The sequence below is a fragment of the Miniopterus natalensis genome, chromosome X, assembly GCF_054644295.1.
Source record: "Miniopterus natalensis isolate mMinNat1 chromosome X, mMinNat1.hap1, whole genome shotgun sequence".
Lineage (NCBI taxonomy): Eukaryota > Metazoa > Chordata > Mammalia > Chiroptera > Miniopteridae > Miniopterus > Miniopterus natalensis.
The window spans coordinates 25,607,697-25,618,948 of record NC_142103.1 but is presented as its reverse complement, the minus strand read 5'-3'; the positions used below and the strand labels follow the sequence as shown (position 1 = coordinate 25,618,948).

Here is an 11,252-nt window from a genome sequence, read left to right as displayed (position 1 = left end):
ACTCATCTACAAGGCTGAACTAAGGCTGTATCTCTCACCCACCCCCCACCCCAACCCATTGCCCTACTCCCTATTTTCAGGTTACACTTTGGAGGCCTTTTTGTTCCTTTTCCATCTATCTTTGAAGTTTAGTCTAGCCTGATTTCACACGTTGACAGAGAGGGCCTGGCCCTGGCCCTACATCCTCATCTGTAAACTGACCTCAGGTAGAGCAATGAATTGGCCTTGAGCTGGTCTCTGACCCTGTGCCCATGGCCTCACAACATGAACAGAGTTCAGTTAAGAAATCAGCACAGTTACAGGAAAAAGGCAAACATCATTTAGTTTATTTTTCTCCTGATTCATCTTATGCCAACAGAGACCCCAGTGGATAACAGCCAAAATGAGGAGAAGTCCCCAAAGCAAGCTGATTGTCTAGATGCACCCTCCTCTTGCTGCAAGGCCCATCAGAAAAGCATTACAACTCTTCTTGGATCTGGTGTTGGTATTCCTGGAGGTGAAGCCCGAAGTCAGTTTTTCCATGAGGAGACAGAACTATGTGGCCACCCAGAAGGCCAGGGAGTCAAAGAGCCCTGAAGAGTGGCTATTCCCCTCTACATGGGCATGCTGTGTCCTGATCTGCTTCCTGGGGGCTTCAGAAAGCAGATCTTCCTTCCCCTAGAGCTGCTAATACCCTCCCATTGTCAAAACTGCAGCAACCCAGACAATGAGATGCCAGAGGCCTGGGCTCACAGCACAGGTGGGTATAGCCAGCCTAAACTGGTGACTGAGGACCCAACTTTCAATCCAGAGAGTTGTGCCTAGAGATTCCTGGTAATTGACCTGAGGCCTTGCCAGGCATACTGAACCCTAATCAGACTCTGGCTTAGCTTGGACAGGTCAGGGATGGGGAAGGAGGATGACTTGTGACTCTGTGTGGTGCTGACCTTAGTATCCTCAAACACCCTTCTGGCCCCTTTTTATCTGCCTCCTTTTTCTCCTGCTCTTCGTCCCCATCCTCTTCCTCACAGTTGTCCTCCTCTTCGCTGTCTGAGTCTTCATACAGATTGATGGTTGCCTGGACAGGGAAGTTCTGCAGTAAAATCTCCCCATAACTGTATAGGTAGTCAAAGGAGCGGGATTTGGGCCAGAAGAGCCTGTGGACAGAGAAGAAATATGGCCCCTAACTTAAACAGGTCTCATATGTGTAGAGGGGTCAGCAGGACCATGGAAGAAGCCAGACGCTAAACTCCTTGTCCTACCTACAATAATGGTGTGAGAGAGAAAGGAAGAAAGAGAGCTTTGTAAAAGAATTTTCTGAATTGTTACAAAATAGCCGCAGACAGGAAGGTAATATATGGTGGGCCTATAACTGTGGGGAGCCTCAACCCCAATATCTATCAATTCTGACACTGATCCCACCCCCACCTCAGAAGCCCTCTAGCCAATAATTCTGTAGATTTCTCCTCTGTTCTCCATCTCCTACTAAGGCTTCTTTCACTGACCTGTCCATAAGGACTCATTCTTAGGTGTCATTGACAATGCCACCAGGGAAGGCAACTTTGGCAAAATCCCTAACCTCTCTGGGCTTCAGTTTTCTGGTCTATGAGATAGTGGTCATAGCAATGCCTCCCTCCTCCTGCTACACAGGGCTCTTGTGAGGATTTAAAGAGCTAATGAACTTATGTCAAGTTCTGAGTTTGGTGCCAGAAGCTTACCTGATGGGGTGATGGAACTTGGAGTCAGCTTTGGTGACCTCGGCACTTGTAGCCCCACCAGTGGCCTGTTCAAAGCAAAAGCTAGCATGGGGCTCAAAGTACATGGCCAGATAACTGCCTCTTCTGTACCAGGGATCAGAAACCTGCAGGTAAGATGATCTAGAAAGAGACTTTAGACATCTCTGGGGTCCAGCCCCTACCCCTGCTCCCAACAAAAGGGTCTATCCTGGTTCTGGTTGAAAAACAAGTGGACAGAGTCCTGGGGGTTGTTAACTTTCCTGCCCCTGTTTTAATACTTGTTTGGAGACTGTCCAGGGGACAGGGTTCTACTGAAACAGTAAAGATTTGGGGGCAAGGGTGGGGGAAGAGCATTGGGGTTAGGTGCCAGGAGACCAGGATTTTAGCAGCAGCTCTACCATAGCCTAGCTTTGGGGCCTGCTCATACCGTCCCCTCCTTTAGACCTCAGTCTCTTTATTTTTAAACTGCACAGAAACCTCAGGTCTGCCCTCCTCCTAGAGCTGTTGTGAGAATCAAATGTGAACAAGGCTCCAAAGATGGTTTCCCAGATCTGCAAACCTTGACTGAGGTCAGGGGCTCTTTGGAAAGAGACCTGGTCAGTGTGAACACATGTGGCTGCATGTGAACATGTGTAACAGGAGCTCAAACTCACCAAATCCACAAGTTTCCTCACCTGCCTTGGGGGATCACTTGTAGAGCACAGCCAGGGCCTCCAAAGACAAGCCCCTCTAGGACGTAGAGGAGAGATCCATCAGTGGAGGAAGGAGACTTGAATGTGGACTCTCTGAGATAACAAAGAGGCCTCCAAAAACACTTGGCTTGGATGCCCTCTACTTCAGGAAGCCTTTCCTAAGGATCCTGAGCCCAGGTCAGGACAGATGCCCCTCCTCTCTGCTTCAACAATGTTATCATTGCTCTTATCACAGTTTTGTAATTGTCTGTTGTTTACTTGCCTTTGAGCTTCTTAAGGCAGATTTATGTTTGATCATATCTGGATCCCCAACACCTACCACAATGCTGGTACACAGTAGGCATTTCAGTAAATATTTATTGAACTCCTTAAATATTTGGAGGAATGAATGAGGGCTGGGTGGAGAATATCTTACTCCCTACCTCCTGCTCCAAGAAGCAGAGGTCAGAGTCCTTCCATTTTTCTGGGCTGGGGAAAAGGGCCAGAAGTATTCCTGGGCCAACTGCTTCCCCACTAGACTTCCAGAAGTAGGGGAAAAGCAAATGGAAATCTTATAGTGTGGTCAGAAAAGAGCCCTCCCCCCCCCAGTCAAAAGTCTCTTGGGACTTTAGCCCTCGTTCCCCACCTCTGCAGCCTAGGTCATGCTAAACTGAGGTTTCATGGCATTCTCATGTGTGCCTCTCAGTGGGCTGAGCAACTTTGCCCATGAGGGCCTGGCTGCTCAGCTTTCAGCTTTGGCAATGCCCACTGTCCCCAAATCCCCTCCTGTCACCCAGAGGGATTAGTGAGGTGAAAAGTCAGTTGAGATATTCCATCCCCAGATATAGAGGAGACAGTTTCTGAGAGCTATGAGGCCTTTGCCTTTTTTTTTCCTTCACAGAAAACAAGGACATCTTGAACATCTCATTTTCCTTCCTTCCCCAGGAAACCCACTAAGGCAGAGTTCAGGTTGCCAAAGATCAAGTTCACTTACCTTTCACTCCCATCAACTTCTTGTCCAGGGAAAGGAAGGGGCGATGGGCTTAATAGGCCAGGGAGTTCCAGGGGTCCCTGTGCTAGGGCTGGAGCAATGCTTAGGGCCAGGGTTGGTTCAGGGTCAGCAGCAGCAGTGGGAACAGAAGGATCCATTCTTAGGGTGTCAAGACCAGGCAGGCTGTGAGGGCTCCTATTTCTCAGAACCTGCTACACTCTTGGCCTTTCCTGGGAGACCCTTTATAAGACCTGCCTGGACTCATAAATTATTCAGAGAAGTACAGATGTGGGGGACTTGAGGCGGGTGAAGATTTAAGAAAGGCACTCAAGGAGGGAGAACTGGGTTCCTTGGTGTGAAATCTCTCCCAGTTGAATAAACAGAGAGTCAGTGGGGGATGAGAGGTTATCTTTACCTCCAAGTCAGAAAGGAAAACACAGAAGGGGCAAATCACACACCATTTGTGAGAATACCTCAGGCAGTAGCAAAGCAGGAGGGGGGAAAGGTGGGAAGCTCATTAGTACCTGAAACCACAGAAAGTTGTCAGGTACAGAGATCTGGACAGACAGGCCGTTGGCACAGCTTGTTCCAAAAAAGAAGGACAGTTAACTTGGCTAAGGAGAGTGAGGAAGTCGCCCGTTATTTCAGCTCAAACCCCAAATATATTTGCCAGGGGCACCTGATATAGGGTGACTGCCATTAAGCATACAACCTGGGTTAGGAAAAAAGGAGTTTCTGGGTGAAGCAGGTATAGTTGCCTATGGGCTAAATAAACTTCAAGTCTTCTTTCCACGCCCTCCCCTTTACTGGTCAATTCTTTTGCAAAAGTGCCAGAATCCCCTTTCCAGCCTTAGCAGTAAGTGATTCTGTAAATGAATGCAGGCAAGTATTGTCAGGGTTTCCAGGTCAGATTCCAAATCTTAAAGCTCAGCTTCTAGTCCAGGAGCCAGGGTGCTCGGGGAGGCAGAGTTTTCCCAGCTGCTAAGCTGCTGAAGGACTATCGCTGGCTCCACGGCTTTCACTTTCTTCACATGTGAGAGGAGGGTGTGAGCCCAGTGGTCCCAAAAGGCCCTGCAGCCTGAACACTCTGTGACGGGGGGCTGGGTAAATGGGTACTGACCCTGGGCAAGCCCAGAGGCTTGAGCACAGTCATCCTTGGCCTTAGCCAGTCTTCTGGGCTTTAGACAAAAAGCTTCGAACTACAACTACTGGCAAGCTCCTTATGCTTTAGAAGTCCTGAAAATATCCTTCCTGACCTCAGTGTCCAGCACCAGCACAAATTTAGCTTCTTGGATATTCATTACAGTAGGGTTTATAATGGGAAAAATTAGAAACAACCTGAAATGTCCAATCACAGGAAACTGGTTATATTAATTAGGATAAATCCTTGCCGTGGAATACTAAGTAGACATTCACAACCATGTTTTAGGAAGTATAATTATCCACAAAGTGGAAAAAAAGTCATATGCTAAAATTGGATGAATAATTTGGTTAGAGGGCTCTTCTTTTCTCCATTCACCTACCCCCCCCCCCACCTCACTTCAAATTACAGCCCCACTGTGTTCTTTACAGCAAAGGAAAATTGGAAACAAACTAAATGTCTCTCATATTAGAAAGTTGGTTAAATAAATCATTGAACAGTTATACAATTTTGTATTAAAATTGGCTTGGTAGGAGACTGGGGAAAAGTTAATGAATTGAAGAAAGGAAAAAAGAAGCCTCTACAGTATAACTTAGAGGAAGATCTCATTTTGGTAAGAAAAAAGTATAGAATATACAGTGTGCAGGAAAAAACACTGGTTAAAAGAAAGGAGAATGTAACAGTGCTTGGTTCTGGGAGTAAGATTATGGTAGATCTTTACTTCCTTCTTTATACTTTTCTGAATTTTCTGAAAAGTTCCACAAGACCTAATATTATTTGGGCCATAATAAGTAATGACATAAAAAGAAAAAGAAAAATGCTTATCCACAGAGGAAAGAAAACTCTTGGGGAAATGGCAGCCATTTTCAAATATCTGAGGATTAGACTGCAGTGGGATTATACTTGTTCTGTGTGACTTCAAAGGACAGGGCAGAGGCCCAGGGGTGGAAGCTACAGGGAGAGACATTTTGGCTCAATCAAAGGAAAACTTTCTAACAGCCCAGTCACCACCTAACTCAAAGGCTTGGCACTGTGCCGGCCCTTAATAAACAGAGGTTTATTATATGTGGTGAAATGGGATAAGCTCTCTGTCCCTAAACTGTGTAAGTGTAGACCTGATACCAGATCTGGAGAGGAAAATCTTTGGGGAGAAAATGAGGGCTAGTGGGAATCCCAAATTTCTATCATTCTTTGAGGGTTCTTGCTAAATTTACCTCCAGAAGATGAGAATTTGCTTAAACTGCATCATTGACTCAAATGAGGAGGGAGGCTGAGAGGCAAAGCCAGGTTGAAGAGATTGGGCTGGAAGGAGATGACAAGTGAGGGAGTAAGAAACAAACTTCCTGTCATACCCTCAGAACTTCCTGATCTCTGGATGGCCATGGTCTCTGCAAACAGGCAAGTGGGAAGAGGGAACAGGGAAAGGGGTTAACATTACTCCTGATCCCAGGGCTCATTCTCAGCCAGACTTAGCCATGCCACCTACCACCTAGAACTTGTGTTCGTTCAGCCATAATCCTTCATGATTGGAATTGTCCAGGCTCTACTCTCCTGAGTAGCAGGCCTCAGGGTTCCCCTCAAACCAGCTCCCAACATGCTTTCCTGGAGTCCAGATTGCCTTCAGGCCTGTCTCCAGGGCTCTTTGTTCTCCTTCCACAACTGCTCTGTCTTGTTACTTTCTAAGAATTGCCTCAGCCACATTCAACTTGTGGGAGATGAAGCCACTGGCCTTTCTTTTTGGCTTCTCCCCAGCCTAAAGGATTTAAGGCCTGCATATGTTGCTGGACAAAAGTGGGAGCTTGGCTGTTCTCCTTTGCACTCAGCACAGAACAGGAGGAAGGTGGCCAGCAGGGTGACAGGAAAGGTCTGTAACAACCAAAGTGAAGAACTTCCTGTCAGGGCAATTATGATCCTACCTCTGTTTCCCCTAACAGGGTTTCATCAGTGATTGCTTTGCCAAATCCTTCTGAGAGGGCTGGGTGCCTCCTCTGGGCCAGATGCTGTTGGACATTGCCTGGTGGGGGAATGGACTAGAAAGAGGGAAGTGCTTTAGACACTGCCTCAAGGGGATTACAGCCCAGGGAGGGAGACAAGACCCACACAAGGAAAAACAGACTCAATCAACCTCCACTGGGCCCCAATACCCCTCAGTCACTTGAACATGTTCTTTTGTCAAGTCCGCAGCTCCAGCAGTCACATTTCCCTGGGCCACATTACAAACTTTCTCCAGCTCCCAACCAGGTTTCTGCCCCTCCCCTCTCCCTGCATGGAACAACCTCTCCTCCCACTTCCTTGAGAAAACAGAGGCCTTCAAGCATGAATTACCTCAGTGCTCTGCCCCACCCCCCCAAAATTGGCCTGCCTTTCCAACTTCCTTCCCCTCCAGGGGACAAGGTGCTCCTCTCATTAAAGGCTAATCCCTTCCCCTTTGGCCTTGCCTTATCCACCCTCTTTCTCTGGGCTCTTCCTTCAGACATGGCCCTTCTCTTCAGAAAAATTCAGCTTCTTTGTACTAGCTCTTTCTCTTCTCATTATAAAATGCCTGTTTCTCTTATCTCCCAGAGCAAGCCCCCTCCCCCCTTGAATGTGTTCTCTTTCTCTCTCTGAATCTCTTTCTTCCCTCCCTCTCTCTCCTTCTCTCTATCTTTTCTTTCCTTTACCTTCAAATTTGTTGAAAGTAGAATCTAAATTCTAAACTGCCACTTTTCCCAACTTCCCATTCGCAGTTTAACCAACTGCAATTTGGCCCAACCCCATCCTTCTAGTGAAAGGGCACTACCAAAGGTCACCAATGATCTCCTAATTGCCAAATTCAGTGATCTCTTTGAACTCTGGGTGGCAAAAGACACTGTTGGCCAAGTCCTGATTTCTGAAATTCTTCTCTTGGCCTCCATGATCATGCTCTCCTGGTTTTCCTCCTACTTCTAGAACCATTCCTCTCAATCTCTTTTGCTGACCTCTCTTCCTCTGCCCATTTCTCAAATCTGTGGTTCTCAATTATAGTTAACAAATCAGGATGATACACAGTGATGTTTTCAATAGGTCACAGCAAAACGGGAAAAACATCAAATGTAGAGTTTTTCAATAATCTAAATGTATGCAATTATAAAAGACTGGACTTCATTCTAAGATTATGTCCTCCCTATTTTTTTGGTGGAAAAATATTTTCTTTTTTGAAAGAATGGCAATGATGGATGTTACTTTATTTCTATTTCTTTAATGTCAAAATAAAATGTTAGTTTCTCTATGTCTGTCTCATTGACATGTATTGTATGAAAGATTGAGAATTATGTTTCGAGCCTGAAATTCTCCCAATACATATATGAAACTCACTCCAAAATGGAACTATATTTCTCCCCCCACAAACCCCCTCTGTACCTGCCTTGGTAACCAGCATATTGGCCAAGTCATTCGAGCTAAAAACCTCAGACACTAAGCCCTAATGGTTGTAGTCTTCACCATTTCTCACATCTGTCAACTTTGTGCTCCCCACTCTCCCAGTTGTTTCTTCAATTATGGCCTCATCTGTCCTCTCTCACCTGGATGCCTGAACTAGCTCCCAGATATGTTGCCCTGTTCTTGACTTGGCCTTACCAATCCATCCTCACAGCCACCACAGATCTTTCTAAAAACTAAGTAAGGTCAACGTGTACAGTACTTAAAATTTTCCAGTGAGTCCTAATTGCCTATAGAAAATGTCCAAACTCCTTTGTGTGACAATTGTAGCCTTTTGCTGCCTAAGCACAGCTTGCCTCTCCAGTTTTTTGCCTCCACATACCTTCCGCTGCAGCCCCCCTTGACTTGACCTGCACTCTGCAAAAAGGCCATGGCCTTTCACCTGTAATCTTTTCATGATTTAAGGCCTCTGAAGGTCTTAAGCCCACCCTGTACAGGGGCTTATCACAGAGAACAGTGCAGGTCATAACTAATGGCAAGGCTTAAAGTCAATTTAGTGGGTTGCAACCAGCATTTAACAAAATGAATAAACAGCAAATAGAAGAGTGAATCACATGCAGTAAGGACATATATTGTTCTGTGAAACTTTTGTTTTAGTCATATATCTAGATCTAGATTTAGATTTAAAGATACACAAATGCATGTACTAGGACATGCTGTAAAATATATTTCTTACTGTGGGTTCCAGTTGCAAAATTTGACTGCCTTAGGGGCACTAGATGTTATGTTTTTATTCATTTAGTCAGTGCTGTTCATGTCACAGTCCTTGCTCTCAAAATGGGACTAGTTTCACTGGGGAGTGTAACAGAGCTTAGGAGAACAGGTAATGCCAGGCAGACCTCAAGGAGGTGGGTGATTGAGCTGAGCTGGGCTTAAGTAGGCAGTGAGAAGGGGAAATGTAATCCTGGCAAGGGAGAACTGGCACAGAAGCAGAAAGTGAGAGGAGAGAACATTTGTTAAACATTTATGTACCAGGCACTGTTCTAAGCATTTTGCATGGATTAATTTAAGTCTCACAAACAACCTCTGAGGAAGATCCTATAACAAGTCTCATTTTATAGATGAAATTAAGGTACTTGCCCAAGGTTACAGAGGTAAAAAGTGACAAGGCTGGGATTTTAACTCAGGTAGTCTCTGTGCTCTCAATCAATACACTGCTTTTCACTGCCACTGGAGACCAGTGAGGAGAGAGGGCTGTCCAGGGAACAGTGAGAGTCTAGGCCAGCAGGAAATAGATGGAGAAGGCTTTAGAATGCCAGGTTGAAAGCCCCAGAACAGGTTCTGCTCTCACCTTGAGAAAGGAGGTCTTACTCTTTCCCTCCAGCCTCTACCTTTTGAGCCAGAGGCCCTGTGGTTGGGGGCAGGAGGACTAAAAGGCCACTGTAGGGGCCAGGCAGAAGCAAGGCAAGTCAGGATCTGGTCTGAGAAAGGAAGAAAGGGGAAGATTCTTTCCCTCACCCAAGCCTGTCCCCAAAACAAAAATAGCAAATGGTGCTGGGGACCTCTGCCCTCAAGTCCAAATGTCCCAAATGTGCCAAGTCTTGAGCCCAGCCCTTTGGGTTCCTGGGATGGGGGGGTCTCCTCTGGAGAACAGTTTGTTTCTGGGTCAGCTCACTGCCTGCACCCTCTGACTCTTGGCCCGCCATTTGAGCCAGGGCTGTGGCCCATGTGGTGCAGGACTCTCTTTGCAGAGCCCCTCACAACTCCCCATTTGCTCCTCATTTGGACTGCAGGGGCCTAGAAAAACAGAGCTCTGAGAAAGCAGGAGGGGTGGGAGGTAGGGTGCCTGGGAAGGTCACTCCTAGCCAGGCTCCTCCCCTACCCCCATTTAATCCAGTCAGCCTCATCCCTGGCTCCTATAAGCAGCCTCTCCAGCCCCTTGGCTCTGACTGGGCCTCCTTTCTCAGCCTGGCCTGAAGCCATGGGAAGATGAAGTGATGCTGAGTTTTTAGCATATTCTCTTCTCTTTTCTTAAATTTATTTTTATTTTTGTTTGTTTTTTTAAAATTGATGAGATAGAGAGAGAGAGAGAAAGAAACATCAATTGGTTGTCTCCCATATGTGCCCCGACTGGGATCAGACTCACAACCTAGGTATTTGCCCTGACCAGGAGTTGAACCACCACCTCTTTGGTGTACAGGACAACATTCCAACTAACTGAGCCACCTGGCCAGGGCTATTCTCTTCTCTTTTTAGTTTTGGCATCCTGCTGATCCTACCTAAGTAAAAAAACAAATACTGATAATTAGTGGCAGCCATCTTCCTGGGAGGTAGATATTAACTAATAAGGATAACCACTACCACAACAGAAATAAGTAACATTAATTGAGTGCTTATAATGTGCTAGTCACTGAGCACTTTCTTACTTTATTATCTCATTTATTCCTTATGAACATCCCACAAGATAGGTACTATTATTATTCCCAATTAAAAATGAGCAGAAAACAGAGAAATTAAGTGATTTACCAAATAGCTAGTGAGGAAAAGATCTGATATTGAAATTCAGTGTTTTATTTCAACACTCTATGAGATTTTAGAATTCAGCTGTGTGGAGGTTATGGTCCATTTGGCAATTGCTCCAGGTGCCCCACTTAGGGGCCCATGTGCTGCTCTGGAGTTAGGTAGATTGCAGAAGGGGCCAACGGAAGTGGGTGACTGGTGCCACAACCTGAGCACATCTCTACCATAGCCATCACCAGTGCTCTAGGGTTGGGCCTGATCTGTCAATGGCACCACCTCCCAACTACAAAATGGAGCCAGCTGAAATTTCCGTCAGTGCTTCCTTCCTTCATGACAGTTCTTGACTTAACCCTCACTAGCTATTGCTATAGAGTAGTTTGGCTACCACTCTACCTCAGGTCTTTCTCATCAAATGTCTGTATTTCTGCAGTAGACCTTAAAGTGAAAAGGCTTGGGCTCTAGAAATAAACTTTGGTATTTATTCCAGCTTCAACACTTATCTGTGTGGCCTGGGGCAAATGACTTAACCTCTCATTTCTTAGTTTTCCCATTTGTGAAATGAAGTAATAATGGTCCATACCTCACAGGTTTGTAGTGAAGATTTAACGAAAGAGTTTGATAAAAAGATTGTTCAGCCCGACACATATTTAATACTAATGTGGCTGTTATCATTATTATAATTATTCTTTTTCCCCACTCCATCACGAACTATTCAGAGCAGAGGCTTTGGAAACAGGCTTGGGTTGCAGTCTCTCCTGGGTAGTTTACCATCCAGGTGACCTTGGGTAAATTACTCAATCTTTCTGAGCCTCAATTTT

At 45.8% G+C, this 11,252-nt stretch overlaps 1 protein-coding gene across 1 annotated transcript; it reads right to left on the bottom strand.

Annotated features, from left to right (window-relative positions):
• Nucleotides 1–865: 865 nt before the first annotated feature.
• On the bottom strand, nucleotides 866–3,535 carry RIPPLY1 (ripply transcriptional repressor 1). Its single transcript, XM_016206383.2, has 4 exons — nucleotides 3,381–3,535; nucleotides 2,369–2,444; nucleotides 1,698–1,762; nucleotides 866–1,136 (listed from the first exon to the last, which is right to left on the bottom strand). Exons 1-4 carry the CDS (start codon nucleotides 3,533–3,535, stop codon nucleotides 866–868), a joined length of 567 nt encoding a protein of 188 aa, XP_016061869.1.
• Nucleotides 3,536–11,252: the final 7,717 nt, after the last annotated feature.